General features: G+C 44.9%; 1 protein-coding gene across 2 annotated transcripts in view; it reads right to left on the bottom strand.

Moving 5' to 3' along the window:
• Nucleotides 1-1,079: 1,079 nt before the first annotated feature.
• The window catches only part of LOC147431992 (DEAD-box ATP-dependent RNA helicase 40-like), a 46,916-nt gene continuing 27,719 nt past the window's right edge, over nt 1,080-20,276 (bottom strand). For both annotated transcript variants that reach the window (XM_086491810.1, XM_086491811.1), the window contains exons 2-7: nt 4,909-5,148; nt 4,759-4,827; nt 4,392-4,661; nt 3,942-4,292; nt 3,564-3,841; nt 1,080-3,479 (exon numbers count right to left, since the gene is read on the bottom strand). In XM_086491810.1, coding sequence (XP_086347936.1) covers nt 1,391-3,479; nt 3,564-3,841; nt 3,942-4,292; nt 4,392-4,661; nt 4,759-4,827; nt 4,909-5,148 — 3,297 coding nt within the window. In that variant the 3' untranslated portion in view covers nt 1,080-1,390. The remainder of the gene's footprint in view (nt 3,480-3,563; nt 3,842-3,941; nt 4,293-4,391; nt 4,662-4,758; nt 4,828-4,908; nt 5,149-20,276) is intronic.

The raw sequence follows: 20,276 nt of genomic DNA, 5'->3' as shown, positions 1-20,276 counted from the left end.
TTAATCTCAATTCACTCTCTTAGACTCAAATCTTGGAATCGTCTCAACCTCACTCTTTGGAGATTAACCTATTTGCATCTTGTAGTATCACTATATATACGGCGTTGTAACCTTGTAGACACTATACACGTCACATATACACATGCACTCAAAGTCATTTTATACATATGTATATAGTTTCACTTCATGCATGTATCATGATTCTTCTTGGTTATCATTGTACATAAACAAATTGGTCACTTAGCAATGAATCAGCATCCATTCAATTAGCAACTAGATTACTTGCGAGTAAACGTAGACCCGGGACAGCAAGTAGGCCTTCTCATAAAAAGAAACTGCAGACAGGAACCTAAAGAACCATTGTTCATAGTGCCAACCATCTTTTAGCACATAAACCATCTTGAAACATCCAGTTCTTTGAACTTCCAGCATCTATGGGTATACTATAAACTACTATCTACGCCATGTATGCTGGACAATAGACTTGGTCACATTGCTGCAGCTTTTTAGGAAAAATGACAGCAGACAGACCAGTTCACCTTTTTCTTGAATGGAATAGAGCTCTCAAGTGTACCCTTTCCCCTAAATCAGATCCTAAAAGAATACAACGCAGAAGAAAATGCAGGCTCCCAAAAACCTTCCCTACAACATGAGGCTTACTGAGTGTCACCTCACGCCCTCTTCATTTACTACCGTAAAGGCCGCACGTGCAAAACTAAGGCCAAGCCCAAATCGTATCCTATGTAAGACGACTCTTGTACTACTTGTGTATGTGTGCATGCTGTCAAACAGTATCTATGAGAAGGGCTGGATATCTTTGACCTCATAAAATCAGTGAAACCACCAGTAGGTTTGAATGTAGGAGTCCCTTGGTCAGCAAGTATCCACATCTCTCCCAGTGCAAGGTAACACATACCTTAAACAGTACCTCCTGTGAAACAACTTCAAAAAGTATACCAAGCCAATCAACTAATCGTTGGTGACAGCAACACACAAAATGGTCTAAAAATAAACCAAATGTGTTGTCAGAAGCAAAACTCCTCTTTCACAGTCAACTCCGTCTATGAAACAACCTAATCTCCAAAAAACCCTTCAATAGAAAAACAAATCAGAGTTTTACCGCCTACTTCTGTAAGTACTTAAAAAGCCATCATGCTACCAAGGACAGAAAGGATTGCACAAGACGCCCCACAAAATGGCGAATATGACGACCTGCAAGTACGTGGCCTCAACAAGTTGTACAGATGCTTGCCCATCAATGGGAATAATATGGCTTTGCCCCAAAAAGAGAATTAATTCTTAGAATCAAAGATCCCAAGATGAGTTGACTGGAACGCTAGACAGATAATGTGACACTTGCTCGCACCAAAGCACACAACACCTTGTTCTTTTACAAAACCATTCCCTCCTCTGGGCTGCTAACAACTCCATCAGCCGCTTCAGTGAGAACAGCACCAGTATCAGTAGAATGATCACCGGATGTGTGTACTTCATGTACTGTACTGCAACCCTTGCCATCCACAAACTCTCTACTTTCACTGAGCCTCTGCAATTCTTCTAAGCTACCGTCAAGATTTGAACCTGCAGTATGATCTGTAAAGGTGCTAGTTTGTCCACCAGATGCAAGTAAGATACCACTGTCATTTGTAGTGGCATCAGCTTTAGGAATTTCTGTGGTCATGTGTTCACAAAGTCCTGGCTTTGATGGTGAGTGCTCCTTCGTTAAACCAATCTGAGAGGGTGATTGCTGTTCATCAGCGGGCAAACCAGATGCTGACATGCTGTGCACCTTTATCTGAGTAGCCTCCTCCAAGGGAACAAGATCTAGAAGATTACGGTCGTCCGCTGCAGTGTGAAGCTCAGAATTTGCAGAAATATTGCTGTGTTTGTCAGACACAAATGGTTCTTGGCCTTCACTGTGTTGTAAGACTGTTTTGGACACGCTCATACCAATTACACGATTACTTTCTACAGAAGGTCTGTCAGCACCATCTTGAGCCGACGGCAGTAAAACAGAGTGACATCTTTGTTCTTTACTAAAACCTTCAACCCCTGCTTCTCTTCCGTAATCCTCAGAATTCTTTAGCCCATCTCTATATTCCCCATGATGCTTCCCATGTTCCTCCTGTGAAGGCTGTTGACTAAAGAGTAAAGAACTTTTGTCTCCCTGTGAAGCATGTAATGAAGCTGGAGAGCTAATAGACCTGCTGCCACTGCCATCAAGTCCTTGGGAAAAGGACTCCGACTGCCCATGGTGATCGTCACCATGCCTGCCATGATTTGGGCTCCCACTGTTGGTTCCAACCCTGCCAGGGCTGCCACTACAGCTTCGTTTTCCCCAGCCTTTCTTTGGGCTGGTACCACCCCACACCTTACGTGGACTTCGACTACGGCTTCGACTTCTTCCCCAACCTTTACTTGGGGTTCGGCTGCGACTTCTTGTTGCACCCTTCCTGGGACTCGGACTGCCTCTCCAACTTTTACCTGGACTACGACTATAACTGGCCCCCCTACGAATTTCTTCCTTGCCTCCAACTGGTTTCTTTGAGCCATCTACACCAGCCATTCTACCATCAGAAGAAGAATCTTTGCGCCCACTTCTCTCACTTGACCTTCCTCGATCACCCAAACGATCAAAAATCCTTCCACGCGACTCAGGCAGCCTAGCCGCCGGACCGAGAGAGCTTCTGCCACCAAAACCACCACTTAAGCCATCACCATGGCCTGCATCACCCCATACGTCTTTACGCACTCTGCCACGTTCAATATCATGCCCAGCTGATCCACTCTGCCCCCACCCACCACTGCCACTTGGAGCAGGAGCACCCCACCCATCATCATGATCTGCAGCATCATCCCATCCATCCATATGTCCTCCTCCAGTATTCCTGCCAGCTCCACCACCTCTCATACCCATAGTCCCATTTACAACTTCCCTCCTCATGGACACAACATCCCCTCCTAACCCCATGCCTCCAGTTCGGCTTGCGCTACCTTCCACTCTGCTGCCTATCCGCAAGTCTCTATTGCCCATACCCCCAACTCTGTCGCTTATACCTCCAGCCCGGCCACCCACACTAAAACCTCTCCCTGCATCCCTACTAGGGAAACCTGGATCAACAAAACCCCATCGCCCAGCTGCCTCATTATTTCTAGCATTTGCATCTCTGCTGCTTAAGCTCATATCTCGGTGTCCTAGGCCTCCCCTACCATCAAACGATCCTTCAGAAGCCACTACACCTCCAGTCTGCCATCGGCCTCTACCTCTTGACTGCCCTGCCCTTCCTGCAAATTGGCGAAGCTCCAAAGGAACCTTTTGATCCGCACTCTCCAATATCTTTACAAGCTCCCTCGCAAACTTTGAATCCTGATCTGAAAAAAAGGTATAGGCCTCACCAGTGGCTCCAGCCCTTCCTGTCCGTCCAATTCGATGAACATAGTCTTCGACTCCTGTTGGAAAATCATAGTTGATGACAACCCTGTCACAATAAACGACACCATCATTTACAAGATAAATAACAAACCCTTCTTATTGAGCCATACAAGTGTTATGTGAGCATCACCTGATATCTTTGACATCGAGTCCCCTGGCAGCAACATCAGTCGCAACCAAAATTGGACACCTACCAGCTTTGAACTGAGCCAGGACGTGATCTCTTTCACTCTGTGACTTATCACCATGAATGGCAACGGCTCGAAATCCTCGTGATAGACTGCGTGCAAGCTGATCACACATCTTTTTGGTGGAGCAAAAGATAATCACTTTCGCCCCTGGTTCTTGGTTGCGAAGAATCTCCTCTAGCCTTCTTTGTTTGTGAAAGGGCTGCACCACCTCTACATGCTGCAAGGAAATTCAGGACATCTTGTGAAACAAGTGCAAAAAAACCTAGATGCAAGCAAAGAAACAAAAAAAAAAACAAAATTAGATGACGACCAAATACCTGTGTTATGGCCTTGTTCGCCGTAAGCTCGTCTGCATTTCCAATGTTGACATGCGCAGCATTAACCAGCAAGTCTGCAGCTATTTTTCTGACTTCTTTAGGCCAAGTAGCTGTAAACATTAATGTCTGTCTGGAAGAAGGCACATCTTTTACAATTTTTCGAATCTGAGGTTCAAAACCCATGTCCAGCATTCGGTCAGCTTCATCAAGGACAAGATATGACACCTGCCTTAAGCTTACTTTCTTTGCCTCTAAAAAGTCATTCAAGCGTCCAGGAGTTGCAATGACAATGTCAGCACCTCGTTCCAGATCTCGTAGTTGTGGTCCTTTCGGGGCCCCTCCATAAACACACTTTCCCAAAAGACACATTAAGTTCTTATATCAGGATTTAACACCAACAGACTAAGAAAGAAGAGCAACGTTTCCTGCAAGTACGACAAAATGACTTACAGTAGATGTGATTCTTGAAGACCTTCCAAACTTTACTGCCTCGTCTTGTATCTGAGTTGCTAATTCTCGCGTTGGTGCCAACACTAGAACAATCGGCCCAGCTCGAGAATTACCTTTAATATGAAGTAAGCGTAAAAAGGCAGGAAGAAGATAACCCAACGTCTTTCCTGACCCCGTTTTGGCAATAGCAACGATGTCTCGCTTTTGCAGGGCTATTGGCCAAGACTGAGCTTGAATCGGTGTTGGTGCTGTAAAACCAGCAGCACGAAGCTGCAAAACAGACAATCCCACCAAGTAAATAAAAACAACTTACATGATACCTGTCCAAGCTGACTTTTCCAAAAGTACAAGTTTGTCAGGCTCATACTTCCTTGATTATTTCAGAAGGAAAATTGCCTTCATCAAATGTCATTAAAGGAGGTGGTACATCCTCACCCTGAAAAAGAGGTCGCATGTCAGGCATATAAGAATCAGCAAAAAATGCAAGTAAATATATTAATAACTAGTTGATACACACAATGACAGTTATCTCGTGCTGAATTCGATAAGTTTGCACATCAGAAGGTATGCCAGTCCCAGAAAATGACTGTAAGCGAGGCCTCTTCTGAACCTCCGAAATACCAGGAGGATAGTCACCAGCTGACCGCTTGAAAGTTCCTACAGGTGAAGCAGATAGTGAAGAGCGTCCTAGACCTGAAGCACTTGAATGTCCCATTTGGCGCTGTTGATCAGAGTACTGCGATCCTTTCATGTCATTCTGTACAAATAAATAACAGAAGCTTCATCCACTGAGTAGATTTTCGAGTGTGAAAGATTATAGAAAACTCATTGGAAATAACTGGAGCAAATTTTCCTTTGCATAAACAAACATCCATTTAAGGGAGGGAAGGCAAATAATAATAATGAAGGGTCCAAGAGTGTGAGACCTGGTTGCTACTGTGGAACAAAAACCTAATCAGATTCTGGTGTGAGTAAATAATTCTGATTTCTTGTTTGAACCCTACTCCTTGGGCCTAGCATAAATAGACTCTACGTCAAGATTCTCCTCCTGAAAATTTCTTACAAAACAGAGCCTCCAAGTGTCACCAGCGTGTAACTACTATCTATCCTTTTTGCTGATTTCTTTCTTATTATCTATTTACTTTCACTTTCTAGAAACACCCCTCGGGAAATCTAACTGCCCTGCATTGCATAGCTAGTGTGGAACTGTCCAGAGGGAGTCCAGGCCTGAGGACAAGAGAGCACTAAGGTTGGACAAAGACTATGGTTAGCCAAAGTGGGGTCATTGACTAGCCAAAGTGGAATCCTTTGCTACAGAGGCTACATTTCAATTCTGGGTGTGGCCACAGTGTACAAAGAGGGTCGGATGACCTAGAAAGATACAATGGCAGCATCTCCTAAAATTTAGGGAACTGCTATTTTGGGACCTGAAAATGTGTTGACGTCATTACCTCCGGAATGACAAGGGGAACATTTTCTTACTCTGCCGTGAAGTCAACTGGGCAACCGGTTGGGATATTTTTAGACGGCAACCCCAAAACGGGAAAATGCTTATAAATGTGGCAAGTGGCACCTTCTGGTGCACTTGCCTCATGCAACAAGAGTTGGCGCTGAATTTAGGAGGGGGAGAGCCTCATTTTCAGAATTTGTCACAGGTTAAGAGCTATGGAGTGCTTGCTTTCCCTCTTATGCGCAGTGCGGTGCCAGAAGTGATGCCCTGCACGCTACGCACTGCCCTCTCTCTCCCCTTTGGCAGTATGTTATGCCCCTCTAGTGGGCTCTTCATTTGACCAATGAACAGTTGTGTGGGTTCATGCGCGATTGCCGAGGCAAGAGCCTCTTGTACAGGTACTGGATTAGCTAGCGGCTAATCCCCCCACAGGTACAGGTGAATTCGGAGAGGTTTCACGCCAGAAATCTCGTCCGATTCAAAGGGCAAGTAGCCCTACAGGTGCGGGAGCTCGAGGACTTGCTACGGATGCGACCGGCACGCGAAACGGAGCCCGATACAGTGAATTACAGCCTGCTGTGTATTTTTGCAGGTTTAGGGTTTTGGCCCTAAACGGACCCTAATACCCCCAGGACGTTCGGGGACGCAAGGGAACCGCTGTACAGGTGATCTGGCGCATTTTCAGGGCTGAAAACAGAGAATTCAGCGTGCTGCAGATTCTCGCCAGGTTTTGCAAAGTGCCCGTATGTGTCGGGAAAGTCAGTCAATGCGTGGGATTCATACCGCACAGTCAATGGAAACACCTGTACACTTGACGGAGAACATGCAGTCTCCACAACCTATGCCTAAGGTGCAAAAACAGGTGGCTGAGATGCCAGTCTTTCAAGCTGTACCAGTTCAGCCCGCCACCTTTCAGCAGCCTATAGCTGGTTCTAATGGGCAGGGAAGCAACCTACAGGCTATGCAATAGGTCTTCCCACCACCTTCAATACACCCTGGCTATTTTGGAGGTGGATCGGTATTCTAGAGCATGGCTGGTCATGCACCTGGAAATCAGTTTTACACGCCAGGAACAGTGTTCGGGGGTGCTCAAACGATGATGCCTAACCCCATGTATGGTGTCACGGGCATGCTACCAAGGTTTCAGAGCACTCAGGGCCAATTTGGGATGCCACAGGCAAATTTTGGTATGGATGGAATTACAAATCAACAGCCAAATATAGCATTTCCAGGTCAAGTTAATAGCGGCCAAGGAACACAGATGAACCCTAATAGTGTTCCCATGTTTCAATCACTTCCATATGACAATTTGACGCCGCTGGAGAGGCCAACTCCGTACAAAGAAGGTGGCAAAGGTGTGTCTTTCACGACCTTTACAGGGTTTGATGACAGGAAGAAGACTCTCATTCCTCCAGCAGTTTGACAAGGCCTATGCAGGGGGAAACTTTACAGAGGCTTCAAAGGTCCGCAAGGCAGCCACTTTCTTGACAGGGAATGCGGGAAAATGGTGGACAACTTTATTGCTTCAAGGGCAAGCTCCATCCACATGCATTTACTTCAAGCAGATTTTTGCAGCAACATGGTTATCTGATGACTTTGAAGCAGATGTCATGACAGAATGGCACCAGCTAAATGCTGCTACTTGCAGAAATCTGGATGATTACAATCGGAAGTTTTGGAAAGCTCTACTTCCAGTAACTTCCTATAGGTTTGTGCCATTGACAGAACAGATTGAAAAATACTGTTGTGGCCTACCTAAAGGATTGAGAAAGTATTGTACGAAGACAAAAGTCACTACTTTGACGCAGCTCATCGAGGTAGCAAACACTAGCAATGGTTTGCTCAAGGGAGAAGATTGTGAATTTAACACCAGCGTCAAGGCAAGACCAGGCAAGAAAAATTCAGCCAAGAAGCACGTTCCCAATGAGGCTCCTAAAGGGACTCAGGAGTCAGCCAATGCAGGGAAAGATAAAGCTACGGCTGAATCAGAAAAGGGACCAGCAAAGAAATGGAAAAGACGTTTTCCTCGCAAGTCAAAAGAGCAAAAGAAGGTCCTGAGGACAAAGAACAAATGCTTTATATGTGAGCAACCTGGCCACATTGCTTACAACTGTCCTACAAAGAAAAGACCAGCTGATTCTGAAGACAAGGAGGACAAGAAAGGAAAGAAGCCCATGGCTGGTCTAGTGCCAGATATGGTGGGCGACAAGCCAAATTCAGATGCAAGTGAGCTTTGCAGAGCATGGGGAAAGGTCAAGGATCAAACAGTGCTTACCTTCTTTGATCCAGGTGCCAAAGCCAACTTCATTTCCCCAGAATTGGCTTCAAAGTTGGGAATCAAACCTGAAGAGATGGGGTATACAGCAGAGGCAGGTTTGGCATGTCCTGGCCATTCACAGGCTGTGACACCCATCATTGGAAAGTTGTGTCTACATATCCAGTCCTATGTAGATGCTGAAGAATTTTACATCATGCCACTGGACGGATGTGATGTGTTGTTAGGTATTCCTTCGTTGTTTCGTGTACAGGGAATCATGGATGCCTACAACAAAAAGATCACTGTACAAAGCAGGGGAAAGACTCACATTCTGGATGTAAAGCTTAAAGGGGAGTCTATTCCTACTGTATCAGCTTCTGCTATTACTTCTGTAATGAAAAAGCATCTTTCTGCGTACTTGGTTTTTGCACGTGAAGTGTCAGATTGTGATGAATCAAATTTATCTATGCTAGATAAAGAAAGGTCAATGTTTTTACAACAGTATAGTGACTGTTTTTCCGATTCATTACCGTCTCAATTACCGCCAGAGAGACCCGAGGACCATGCGATAGATTTGGTGCCAGGCAGTAGCCCACCAAATAAGCCTCCGTACAGGGTTAGTGCGGCTCAGCAGAAAGAGATAATGGGCCAAGTACAGGAGTTGTTAGAAAAGGGGCTGATTCAGCCCAGTTCATCTCCATTCTGCTCTCCAGTGTTGTTGGTGCAGAAAAAGGATGGCTCATGGCGTATGTGCATCGACTACCGTGCACTGAACAAGAATACCATCAAGAATAGGTTCCCTATACCTAGAATTGATGATATTATGGACAAATTAGAAGGAGCAGCTATGATTAGCAAGATAGATCTAAAGAGTGGGTACCATCAGATCCGCATTAGATCAGAGGATGTGCACAAGACTGCTTTTAGAACAACGTTTGGCCTTTACGAATTTTTAGTGATGCCCTTTGGTCTCACAAATGCTCCTGCTACGTTCAATAGGATGATGGACAGAATTTTCCGTCCACACCAGCAGTTTGTTGGTACATTCTTTGATGATATGATAGTCTACTCAAAGAATGAAGAGGAGCATAGGTATCACTTGGCCAATGTGTTCAAAGAGCTACGCAGTCATAGGTTGCTCATCAATGCAAAGAAAAGTGAGTTTTTTCTAGAAGAGATTCACTTTCTGGGACACATTGTCTCAAAGGATGGTGTCAGAATGGATCCTGCAAAAGTTGAAGCGATCAAGTCATGGCCAAATTTGAAGACAGTGCACGATGTCCGAAGCTTCTTGGGACTATGCTCCTATTACAGAAGGTTTATCCGAAATTTCGTTGAGATTGCTTCACCTTTACATGCTCTTCAAAAGAAGGCGTCACCTTTAGATGGACACAGAAAGAGATTTCAGCTTTTAATCTCTTAAAGGAAAAGATGACTTCAGATCCAGTCATTGTGTTGCCAAATCTTAGGAAGTCATTTGTGGTCCAGTGTGACGCCTGCGGTAGTAGCATTGGTGCAGTGCTAATGCAAGATGACAGGGTAGTAGCCTATGAGAGCAGAATTTTGCAAGGGCCAGAGATGACCATGCAGGTCTATGAGAAAGAGTTACTGGCTGTGATTCATGCGCTCTTAAGTTGGAAACACTACCTGCTAGGTGCAGATTTCGTTGTCCAAACGGACCATCAGACCTTGCGATACTTCTTGACACAGACAAAGTTATCTGAGAAGCATATGCGATGGGCAAATATCTTGTCCATGTTCCATTTTCAGATTGTGCATGTGGAAGGCAAGAAGAACGTTGTGGTTGATGCCTTGTCAAGGAAGCCACAAATTTCAGCTGTGTCAATTCCTTATCATCATGAACTTGATGATATGAGAGAACAGTATGAAAATGATGAAGATTTTGCAAGGGTCTTCGAGCAACTAATGGATGGACAACGTCATGAACACTATCTTCTCAAAGATGGGTTCATGATGATGCATGGCAGATTGTGTGTCACAAAGCCATTGCGACGCAAAGTCATGGAAGAGAGTCATGTCCCACCGTATGCAGGGCATCGTGGTATCGATGCTACAGTTAAAGCGGTTGAGACATTCTTCTATTGGCCTACATTGAGAAGGGATGTGGATGCCTTTGTGCGAGAATGCCTAATATGCCAAAAGGTCAAGTTTGACAGGCAAAAGGCACCAGGGTTATTGCAACCACTACCTATTCCAGATAAACCATGGGAAAGTATTGCTATGGATTTTATATTTGATCTTCCGAGAACGCAGACAGGAAACGATGGTATTTGGACCATTATTTGCAGATTCAGCAAACAGGCTCATTTTATTCCTGTCAGGAAGAAGATAAAGCCAGATCAGATGGCACGCTTGTTTATGAGCAATATTTTCAAGTATCATGGCATGCCACAGTCGATTGTTAGCGACCGTGATCCACGCATGACAAGTTTGTTCTGGAGAGGCTTGTTTGAGAATATGGGCACAACGCTCAAATTCTCTTCGTCATTTCATCCTCAAACAAATGGGCAGTCAGAAGAGGCAAATTCTACTGTCCTAGATCTGCTGAAGTGTTATGTGTCAGAGCATAAAGGGAAGTGGGAGCAGTATTTGCCATTGGTGGAGTATGCATACAATAATACAATGTATTCATCAACTGGCAAGGCACCTTTTGAGATAGTTGAAGGTGGCAAGAAAGTTCCTCCCATACTGCATACAAAGGACAAGATATTTGAAGCAGATAAGTATGTTCAGGACATGGATGAAATGTATAAGAAGGTCAAAGTGGCCTTAGAAAAGACTCAGGCAAAGCAAAAGAAAGCAGCTGATCGTCACCGTCGTGAAGTGGTATATTCACTTGGTGATTGGGTGCTTTTACGCTTTGAAAAGGCAAGGTTAAAGAAGATGAAGGGCAAGGAAAGACTGTTTCCAAAGCTCAACATGCGTTACTATGGGCCTTTTCAAGTATGCGACATAATCAGTGATGTTGCATATAGGCTGAAATTGCCTGACAGTTGATTCACAATGCATTTCATGTGAGTCTTCTCAGACCCTATGTGGGTGATGTGCCAGAAGATATGCCAGCTGAAGATCAGCCGGAAGTCGAGGAACTTGACGAGATCTTGGTCCCGGAACAGATTTTGGCACACAAAGAAAGGAAAGTGAAAGGCAAGGTTGCTAGGCGATACTTGGTAAAGTTCAAAAACTATCCACCAATGGATGCTAAGTGGATGGAAGAAGGTGAACTTGCAGAATCACCAACTGTGTTATCACTTTACCTTGAAGCCTTCGATTTGCAACCTACCTTGACCCCTTGAGTTTCAAAGCTACATGGATTGTCAGTGTGACAATGGCTTCTGAAACAAATGATGTACATGGTATTTAAAGTGGGCTCAAATGAAATACCTGTTACATGAATGTTAGAGCTGTACAGATTGTCAGTTTGGCAAATGCTCTTATGGAATGTCCAAAAGTTTGGTTAGTGCTATAGAAGTGAGTATTTCTTGTCAGTTTGTCAAGGATACAGTGATTGCTTCTATTAAAGAGTACATGTGTAACTGCATTCTTAAACTGTCGGTTTGGGTATGCTCGAAAGTGTTACGGGATCCAACGTGTACTATAAGACAGTGGCAAAATGTGCAGCTACCATTTTGTCATTGGAAAGTTAGTGACTCAAAGCAATGGCAAAGTGCGAAGCTACCACTATGTCATTGGGACAGGGTTCACACGCAGACAATACATGAGTCGACGAGGTGTTGAATACACCAGGGTTGACAATGAGCATGTATGTGTCGTACATGTGTCGACAGGTGTTAAATACATCAATGTTGACTAGGAGCCTGTACGACGTAGATGCAAACGAGGACGTTTGAGATTTCAAGAGGGAGGTATGTCACCAGCGTGTGACTACTATCTATCTTTTTTGTTGATTTCTTTCTTATTATCTATTTACTTTCACTTTTTGAAAACACCCCTCGGGAAATCTAACTGCCTTGCATTGCATAGCTAGTGTGGAACTGTCCAGAGGGAGTCCAGGCCTGAGGGCAAGAGAGCACTAAGGTTGGACAAAGACTATGGTTAGCCAAAGTGGGATCATTGACTAGCCAAAGTGGAATCCTTTGCTACAGAGGCTACATTTCAATTCTGGGTGTGGCCACAGTGTACAAAGAGGGTCGGATGACCTAGAAAGATACAATGGCAGCATCTCCTAAAATTTAGGGAACTGCTATTTTGGGACCTGAAAATGTGTTGACGTCATTACCTCCGGAATGACAAGGGGAACATTTTCTTACTCTGCCGTGAAGTCAACTGGGTAACCGGTTGGGATATTTTTAGACGGCAACCCCGAAACGGGAAAATGCTTATAAATGTGCCAAGTGGCAACTTCTGGTGCACTTGCCTCATGCAACAAGAGTTGGCGCTGAATTTAGGAGGGGGAGAGCCTCATTTTCAGAATTTGTCACAGGTTAAGAGCTATGGAGTGCTTGCTTTCCCTCTTATGCACAGAGCGGTGCCAGGAGTGATGCCCTGCACGCTACGCACTGCCCTCTCTCTCCCCTTTGGCAGTATGTTATGCCCCTCTAGTGGGCTCTTCATTTGACCAATGTACAGTTGTGTGGGTTCATGCGCGATTGCCGAGGCAAGAGCCTCTTGTACAAGTACTGGATTAGCTAGCGGCTAATCCCCCCGCAGGTACAGGTGACTTTGGAGAGGTTTCACGCCAAAATCTCGTCCGATTCAAAGGGCAAGTAGCCCTACAGGTGCGGGAGCTCGAGGACTTGCTACGGATGCGACCGGCACGCGAAACGGAGCCCGAAACAGTGAATTACAGCCTGCTGTGTATTTTTGCAGGTTTAGGGTTTTGGCCCTAAACGGACCCTAATACCCCCAGGACGTTCGGGGACGCAAGGGGACCGTTGTACAGGTGATCTGGTGCATTTTCAGGGCTGAAAACAGAGAATTCAGCGTGCTGCAGATTCTCGCCAGGTTTTGCAAAGTGCCCGTATGTGTCGGGAAAGTCAGTCAATGCGTGGGAATACTGACTGTGAAGTGTCCTAGTACAGTTATGCTGCCGAAATCAGGCCGGAACAGTGGAAATTCGGCCGAGTTTGTGCGGGGCAGCTTGTAGGGATCCACAGCGTTTATTCCCTCTTTTGAACAATAAAGAAATACCGAAAGGGGCGCCTAAGTTAGGGGCCAATCTGGTGTCGGTCTACTCATACATGTGCAATCTAGCAGCCTGTATCCCTCTCCCCTTTGTTTTGTCTTGAAAGTACAAGTAAAATAGACGACTAATAATGGGTGAAAGTTAAATCAAGGTTTAAAGTAAAGTCTACCGCCCTTTTTGGATTGAACAGGCCGGTTTCACCAAGAGCCATAATACACTAAAAAAAATAGGGTAGAGGGCTTATAACACATGTTCAAACACTGTTGAGAGGATGAATAAGCGTTATAAGAGTATTCGATCTTCATTATATAGAAACCTAGTCATTAGAAACTACCTCAAGCAGCCTCGCAGGGTTTGAGTACCCCAAGTTGCCAGGGCAAATCACACCATGCCCTTATGCCCAAAGGATGTCAAAGAAGCCATCCTTGAAAGCATTCACAATAATCAATAATGCAAAAGGGCCGTGGAAATTGGCCAAGATGGCAAGCCAAAGTGAGTGTCCCAAGAGCCTCAAGAGAATGCTCCAAGAGCCACCAGCCCTTCTTACTCTCCCACTGCCTCTCCACGGCAACTCATTCCTCTTCCGCTTCTGCTTCAGATTCCTCCAAAAGAAGCCATCACATGAAGCAACCATCCCTTGCAGAAGCCATATATGTCACCTTGACAACCAAGTCCCACATAAAAAGGCTGAAGAGGAGATTGCTTGCACAGTCATCGATTTGAATCTAGAGTTGGAGTCCTAGAACTATACAAAAATAGCCACTTTAGCAACATTCCTCTAGCTTCTAAGTAGTTGCCCCCAACAAACAATTGTCCTCAACTCTAATGCTTCAAAATAATTGCCCAAGAGATCAGGGACCATGGTAAGGCTTCGAGTCTTCCTCGATCATCCACTCAGCGTCTGAAGGAGAAGAATCCTTAGACTTGACCGAAAACTTATTGGTTGCTTACCATTCTTCAATCGGTGCTCTTGATGGTGAAAAATCTGCTCCGTCTCGAGATTTTCTCCCGTCTCCTCTACTTTTAGAGAATCACTGAATAGGTTCACTAGCAAGTGGACCAACATATGGTCGACATAAACATACGAGACCTGCACTATGAATGTTCTAGTTTGCAAGAAAATCCAAGCGAAAGATCACATCATAAATGCGTCTATAATCTTGAGTGTCCCGTAATATGATTGAAAAGTTTTACGACTTTACCTGTCAAGAGATTGTGACAAACACTATCTATATTCGTTGGTTTCTTTCAATTGATATTTCTCTAACTTTTGGAACCCTCTTTGAAATCATACATGCCCCAATGCATGGCCAGTGTGAAACACCTGTTGACCGAGAGTTTCACCCGCAAGAGTCAAGGCCAGATAACCATGAGATGATTGGGCCGATCAACACTCGAATCCGACTAGTAAAGGAGTGGCTAGGCTCAATTCAGTCATTTAGGCCCCTCTACAAGACTTTATAAGTTGGTGGGTACTAGGAATTAAACCAAAAGGAGCAAAACTAGACGCAATAGGAGAGCAACCTGCAGGTCAATTCTCACTCTAGCAGTCTCATGCCAAGAGAGGGCGCCCAAAACTAAGAGAGGAGGCTGATTTTTACTCATAAATGAACACACTGTGTGAGAGAGTAGTGGGTGCAGGTGATCACAGCTTTAATGGAAAGTTGCCTTCTCCCTTGTCTCATGTAGAGCGATAATTTGCTCTCATGCATCTCTCTCCCCCCTTTGCACATATGGTAATGCCCCACTAGTTGAGCTTCTCACATGACCATGTACTGTTTTGGGGGTTTTATGCCCGTTTGAGCCTTCTATACAAGAACCGGATTAGCTAATTGCTTATCCCCCACAGGAACGCATAGTTCCATTGAAAAGAATTGCCAAAAGGGAGAGTTTTCTGGCGTGAGAACTCGTCCAAACCAAAGGGGAAATGTCCCATTGCTTTTCAAGTTTGAGTTCTGTTTGAGAACTTGTTTGGTGATCCTATTTGAATTTGTTTGAAATCGATGGTATATGTTTTGAACCTGTCTTGGTGCCAATTTGAATTGTTTGACTCTGCTTTTAATGCCGGTTTCAATGATTGGTGATTTAACTCCCAGGTGGAGCAGTGATAATGTTTGAGAATGCTTGTTTATACTCATGGCCCAGAACCTTGTGGTTATCTGCAGGAGAGTATTGAATGATTGAAAAGTGATGTTTTTACTCATGGCCCGGACCCTTGTGGTTATTTATAGGGGGAGTATTGTTGTTGTTACTCATGGCCCGAACCCTTGTGGTTAATTACGGGGGAAGTATTGAGAAGTTTGAGCAGTGGTTACTCTCACCACCTCCAAACGATGCAGGCTGCGGTCTAGGGGGCGTTTGGTTGTAAAAGGCCTCTATCTCTCCCGGCCCGGACCCTTTTAGGTTATGCGGGAGGAGTGATGAGGGAGTCGTTGAATACCCTCCCGGCCCGGACCTTGTTAGGTTATGCAAGAGGAGTGTTCATTGGCGACTTTATGTTTCTACTCCTTGTAACATGCATATGTGAGCATTTGTGTTGCATTGTGATGTGCCAACCACTGAATATTCCTAATTCGATGAGATTGCCTGGGTATGTAATTTTAGTGCATCAAGACACCCGTGGAAGATCAGTGCGGTCTGGGTGTGATGGCTAATTTTACTACACCGGAATATCAAGAGTTCCGATATGGACGAAAGGAGAAGCCAACTCCTCGATCAAAAGAGCCGAAAGGAGAAGCCAACTCCTTAACAAAAAAAAAAAAAAAGAGGAAATTGATTGTCCCTCGGAATATCCCTCGAAAATTTTTGAGCTAACTTGAGTTGTTTTGCAGATACGTTGTAATTGCCGACGATTACTCTCTTTCAAGAAGGGGGGATGTCACAAACTGCTTACGTGTCAAGCCACTGAGGAACGGAGCTACTGTGCACATCACCAGCCAAGGGGCCTATACCCTAAGAAGCAGAAGCAGTAGAGAAAGATGGCGTGGCAAACTGTACGAAACTCCGCATTTCGCATTGGCTTGCTGACATGGCAGAATGTACGAAATCCTACGTTTCACGCTGACTGCTGACGTGCAGACTGTATGGATTTCTGTGATTTGTGCTAGCAGCTTTTGGACAAGATGCTTTTGCACCAGATGCTTTTGAGTTTAAAGCTTTTCATGTAATCTGCTTTTGGGCCTAGGGCCTTCAAATATGAGGACATGGGCTCATTCTCTCGCATCCTTCAGGACGAAGGTGCAGAGGATGGAGTACCGGTTGATACTTTGATGATGCAATATAAAGAAATACTGAAAGGGGCACCAAGGTTTGGGGCCAATACTCTCTGTGGTGGAATTCTGCCACTCTGTGTCGCATGTCGTCTCTCTTTCGGTTCAGTTGTTATTGAAGTGCTAGAAGTCTGTTCAATCTGTTCTTTTCCATTGGCACGTGGTGCCCGTCTTGTGACACAGGAGGTCAGCACCCACTTTTACATATAGTAACAAGACGGTGGAGTATACAGCTGCATACACCTAACTTGGGGTAGCCTTCAGTGGACCGAAGTTTTCATTGAGGAGAGCCGCAGAGACTAGATTGACGAGAGCCATAGTTACAAGGGACGGAGGGGACGGGGCCTAGGGCCGCCTGACGGCCGAAACCGGGCCGAGGACGGAGGGGAACGGTCGGAAATTCATCCGACCGGCAGGGTCGCAAGCTGCCGGACCGGGGACGGACGGGTAGAAATTTAAAATTTGAAAAAATGGACCGTTTTTAACGGTCACTTGCAACCAACGTCCAATTCTTTTTGGGGGCCCTGGGGAGGTTGGCCCTTGGGAGGCTATAAAAGCACCCTTGGGCCTCATCTTCTCTCAAGCTCTCCTCTCTACGGTCTAACGTCTACTCTTTACACTCTACGCTGTCTATGGTCTACCTACAAGCGCTCAAGCTCTACCCTTGAGTCTCTCTACCCATGTCACAAAGTGATAACGTGGCTGCCCGAAACCCTAATTCTATCAGAAACCCTAGCCCTAATTCTGGCATGACGCGTGGCAGCAATACAGACGTCCGAGATTTGTGGCGAAATTTGTGACGTAATTTGCACTGACTGTACGGCAGCTTTTGGATATTGCTTTTTCTACGCAAATTGAAAGAGAGAATGAGAACTCTTTTGCTTTAAAATTCTAGGGCAAGAGAGAGAGAACTTGAGAGAGAAAAAAAAAGCACAAGCTTTTACTGGAGCTTTTGATTTTCAGCTTTTGGGCTCTGCTTTTGGCAACCCTTGTAACCTTTAAATACACGGGTAGGCCTCTCACAACTCAGAGCATCTAGACGCAGAGTCTGAGTGTGAGTGCCTGCCCACACTCACACTGAGTGCCTGCCCGCACTCTTGTACTTTGAACTCGGATTAATACAAAAAGAAATACCAAAAGGGGCGCCAGTCTTTGGGGCCAATATCTCTAGGCACGGGTCTCCGCCGGGCCAGATTGAATCAATTGTGAACTGTGAATTGTTTTGAGGTGGTTATTTGGTGTTGTCGTGGTAGATTCTTGACTTGGAGTGTCCAAGTCTGTTACAGTGATATCAAAGCACGGCCAATTTCTCTTCTACGCGAAATTCGATCCCAAAAAAAAAATTCCCGCGGCACCTATGGCTTCACGCAAGGATCAATCGACTCCCTCTGCCTCCGGAGATGCGGCAAGGGATCACAACTAGAGTGCTTCGTTAGCCACATTTGTATTGATTGAATTGAGTCGGAGGGTCAGAGAAATCAAGAACCCAGAAGAGAAAATCTTGGGGGGAGAGAGAGAGAGAGAGAGAGAGAGAGAAGAAGAAGAAGAAGAAGAAGAGTATTTTAACGTCGTAGGAAACTATCCAAGAGACCTTAAAGATCTATCCAACGAGGAGAGTTCAACTCAAGACATGCTATGAGAGAGAGAGAGAGAGAGAGAGAGCTTGTGCTTTGTTTTCCACATAATCCTGTGTTTACAACACCATGATCTTCATGTCCTAATTTTGATATGGCTAAACATGTCCCTAGCTTTTTTATGTATTAATTCTTTGATTCAATCTCGCTCTGTTGTGTGCATTCTTGTTTTTTATGTGAGTGTGGTTGTCATTTGTGTGAAGGACACCGTATTTGGAGTACATGTCGTCCTAGACAATGCCAAGCACAACTTCTTTTTTCAACAGCCCCTGACTAAAGATATTGTCATGAATTTTGTTGCCCACATTAGCGTCTTGCATAGTGCCACATGAATTTAAGAGGAAAGTATAGGTGATTGCATCTGGAGCAATGTCCTCGCTTTGTATCTACTAAAACTTAAAAGCAGCGCAGGGCTGCCTGGCCTTGCTAGATTTGGCATACATGTCGACCACGACAATGCCAAGCATAAAGATTTTTATGACAATCCCTTTTCAGGAACCCCTTACTAACAATATCATCGTGAATTTTGTTGCCCATATCAACATCTTGCATAGTGCTACCTACCTTCAAGACGAAAGCATAGGTGATTGCATCTAGAGCGATCTCCTTGCTTCGCATTGGCTGAAAACAGCCCAGAGCTTCGTGCCCTGCAGAATTTGGCATACATAGGCAGTGCAAGCATAATATTTTGTTTTCGACAGCCATTGAGTAACAATATCATCGTGAGTTCTTTTGCCCATCTCAGCATCTTTCAAATTCCTTCACATTTGGTGAAAACAGCACAGAACCATTTGTGTTGAGCATATCCCGCAATCAGTGTATTCCAACAGACAAAATTTTGAAAAGAAATTTCCTCGAGCACTTTTTGGTGCTTTCTCGAGAGCATCACATCTCGCATATGTGATCATAGCTGCCACATGCCTTCAAGATGCAAGCATAAGTGATTACATCAAGAGAAATGTCCTCACGTTGCAAGTTCGAAACAGCTAGCCAGAGCTTCTTGGCCTTGGCCCTGTCCCTGTTGGGCATATCCCACAATCAATGCACTTGAAGAGATGACATTCCGACAACCAATCACAGCATCTTGGTCCCGTCCCTGTTGCGCATATCTCGCAATCGTTACACTTGAAGAGACAACATTCCGGACATCAACGCAACAGTGCCACATGCCTTCAAGATGAAAGCATAGGTGATTGCATTTGGAGGGATGCTCTCGCTTTGCATCTGTTGAAAACAGCCTAGAACTTTTTCCCATCTCAGCATCCTCCAACAACATTGCGAAGAACTCTAGCTCGCTTGATCATTGGCACCAACTCCTCCATGTGAAAAACGTAAGTCGGAGTTTGAGCTTGGATCTACGTAAATCTGTAACTCTAGTCGGAAAATTGGAGACCAAAAGTCGCACAGCAAGTAAGGATTGGGTTTCGATATATACCAGGAGGAAGACTAAGACTGAAGTTGGGAATAGGAAGAGCGAGTTTTGTTGCCCGTATCAGCATCTTGCATAGTGCCACCTACCTTCGAGACAAAAGCATAGGTGATCGCATCTAGAGCGATGTCCTCACTTCACATTGACAAAAAATAGCCCAGGGCTTCCTAGCCCTAGAGAATTTAAGGTAGTGCAAGAATAACATTTTGTTTTCGACAGCCGTTGAGTAACAATATCATCGTGAGTTCTTTTGCCCATCTCGGCGTCTTCCAAATTTCTTCGCATTTGGTGAAAACAGCCCAGAGCTTTTTGCGTTGAGCATATCCCGCAATTAGTGCCTTCCAAGAGACGACATTCTGGACAAAAAACTCTTCAAGCACTTTTTGGTGCTTTCTTGAGAGCACCACATCTCGCATATGTGATCATTGTCCCTACATAGTGCCACATGCCTGCAAGATGCAAGCATAGGTGATTACATCAGGAGAAATGTCCTCGCTTTGCATGTTAGAAACAACTAGCTAGAGCTTCTTGGCCTTGTCCCTATTGGGCATATCTTGCAATCAATGCACTTAAAGAGACGATAACCCAATAGCCAGCCATAACATCTTTGCCCTGTCCCTACTGCATATATCCGCGATCAGTGCACTTGAAGAGACAATATTCCGGACATCAAGGCAGT

The sequence above is a fragment of the Adiantum capillus-veneris genome, chromosome 20 (genome assembly GCF_014529385.1).
Source record: "Adiantum capillus-veneris isolate H3 chromosome 20, ASM1452938v2, whole genome shotgun sequence".
Lineage (NCBI taxonomy): Eukaryota > Viridiplantae > Streptophyta > Polypodiopsida > Polypodiales > Pteridaceae > Adiantum > Adiantum capillus-veneris.
Note: the sequence above shows the minus strand (reverse complement) of the source record. Positions and strands in the feature narration are given on the sequence as shown.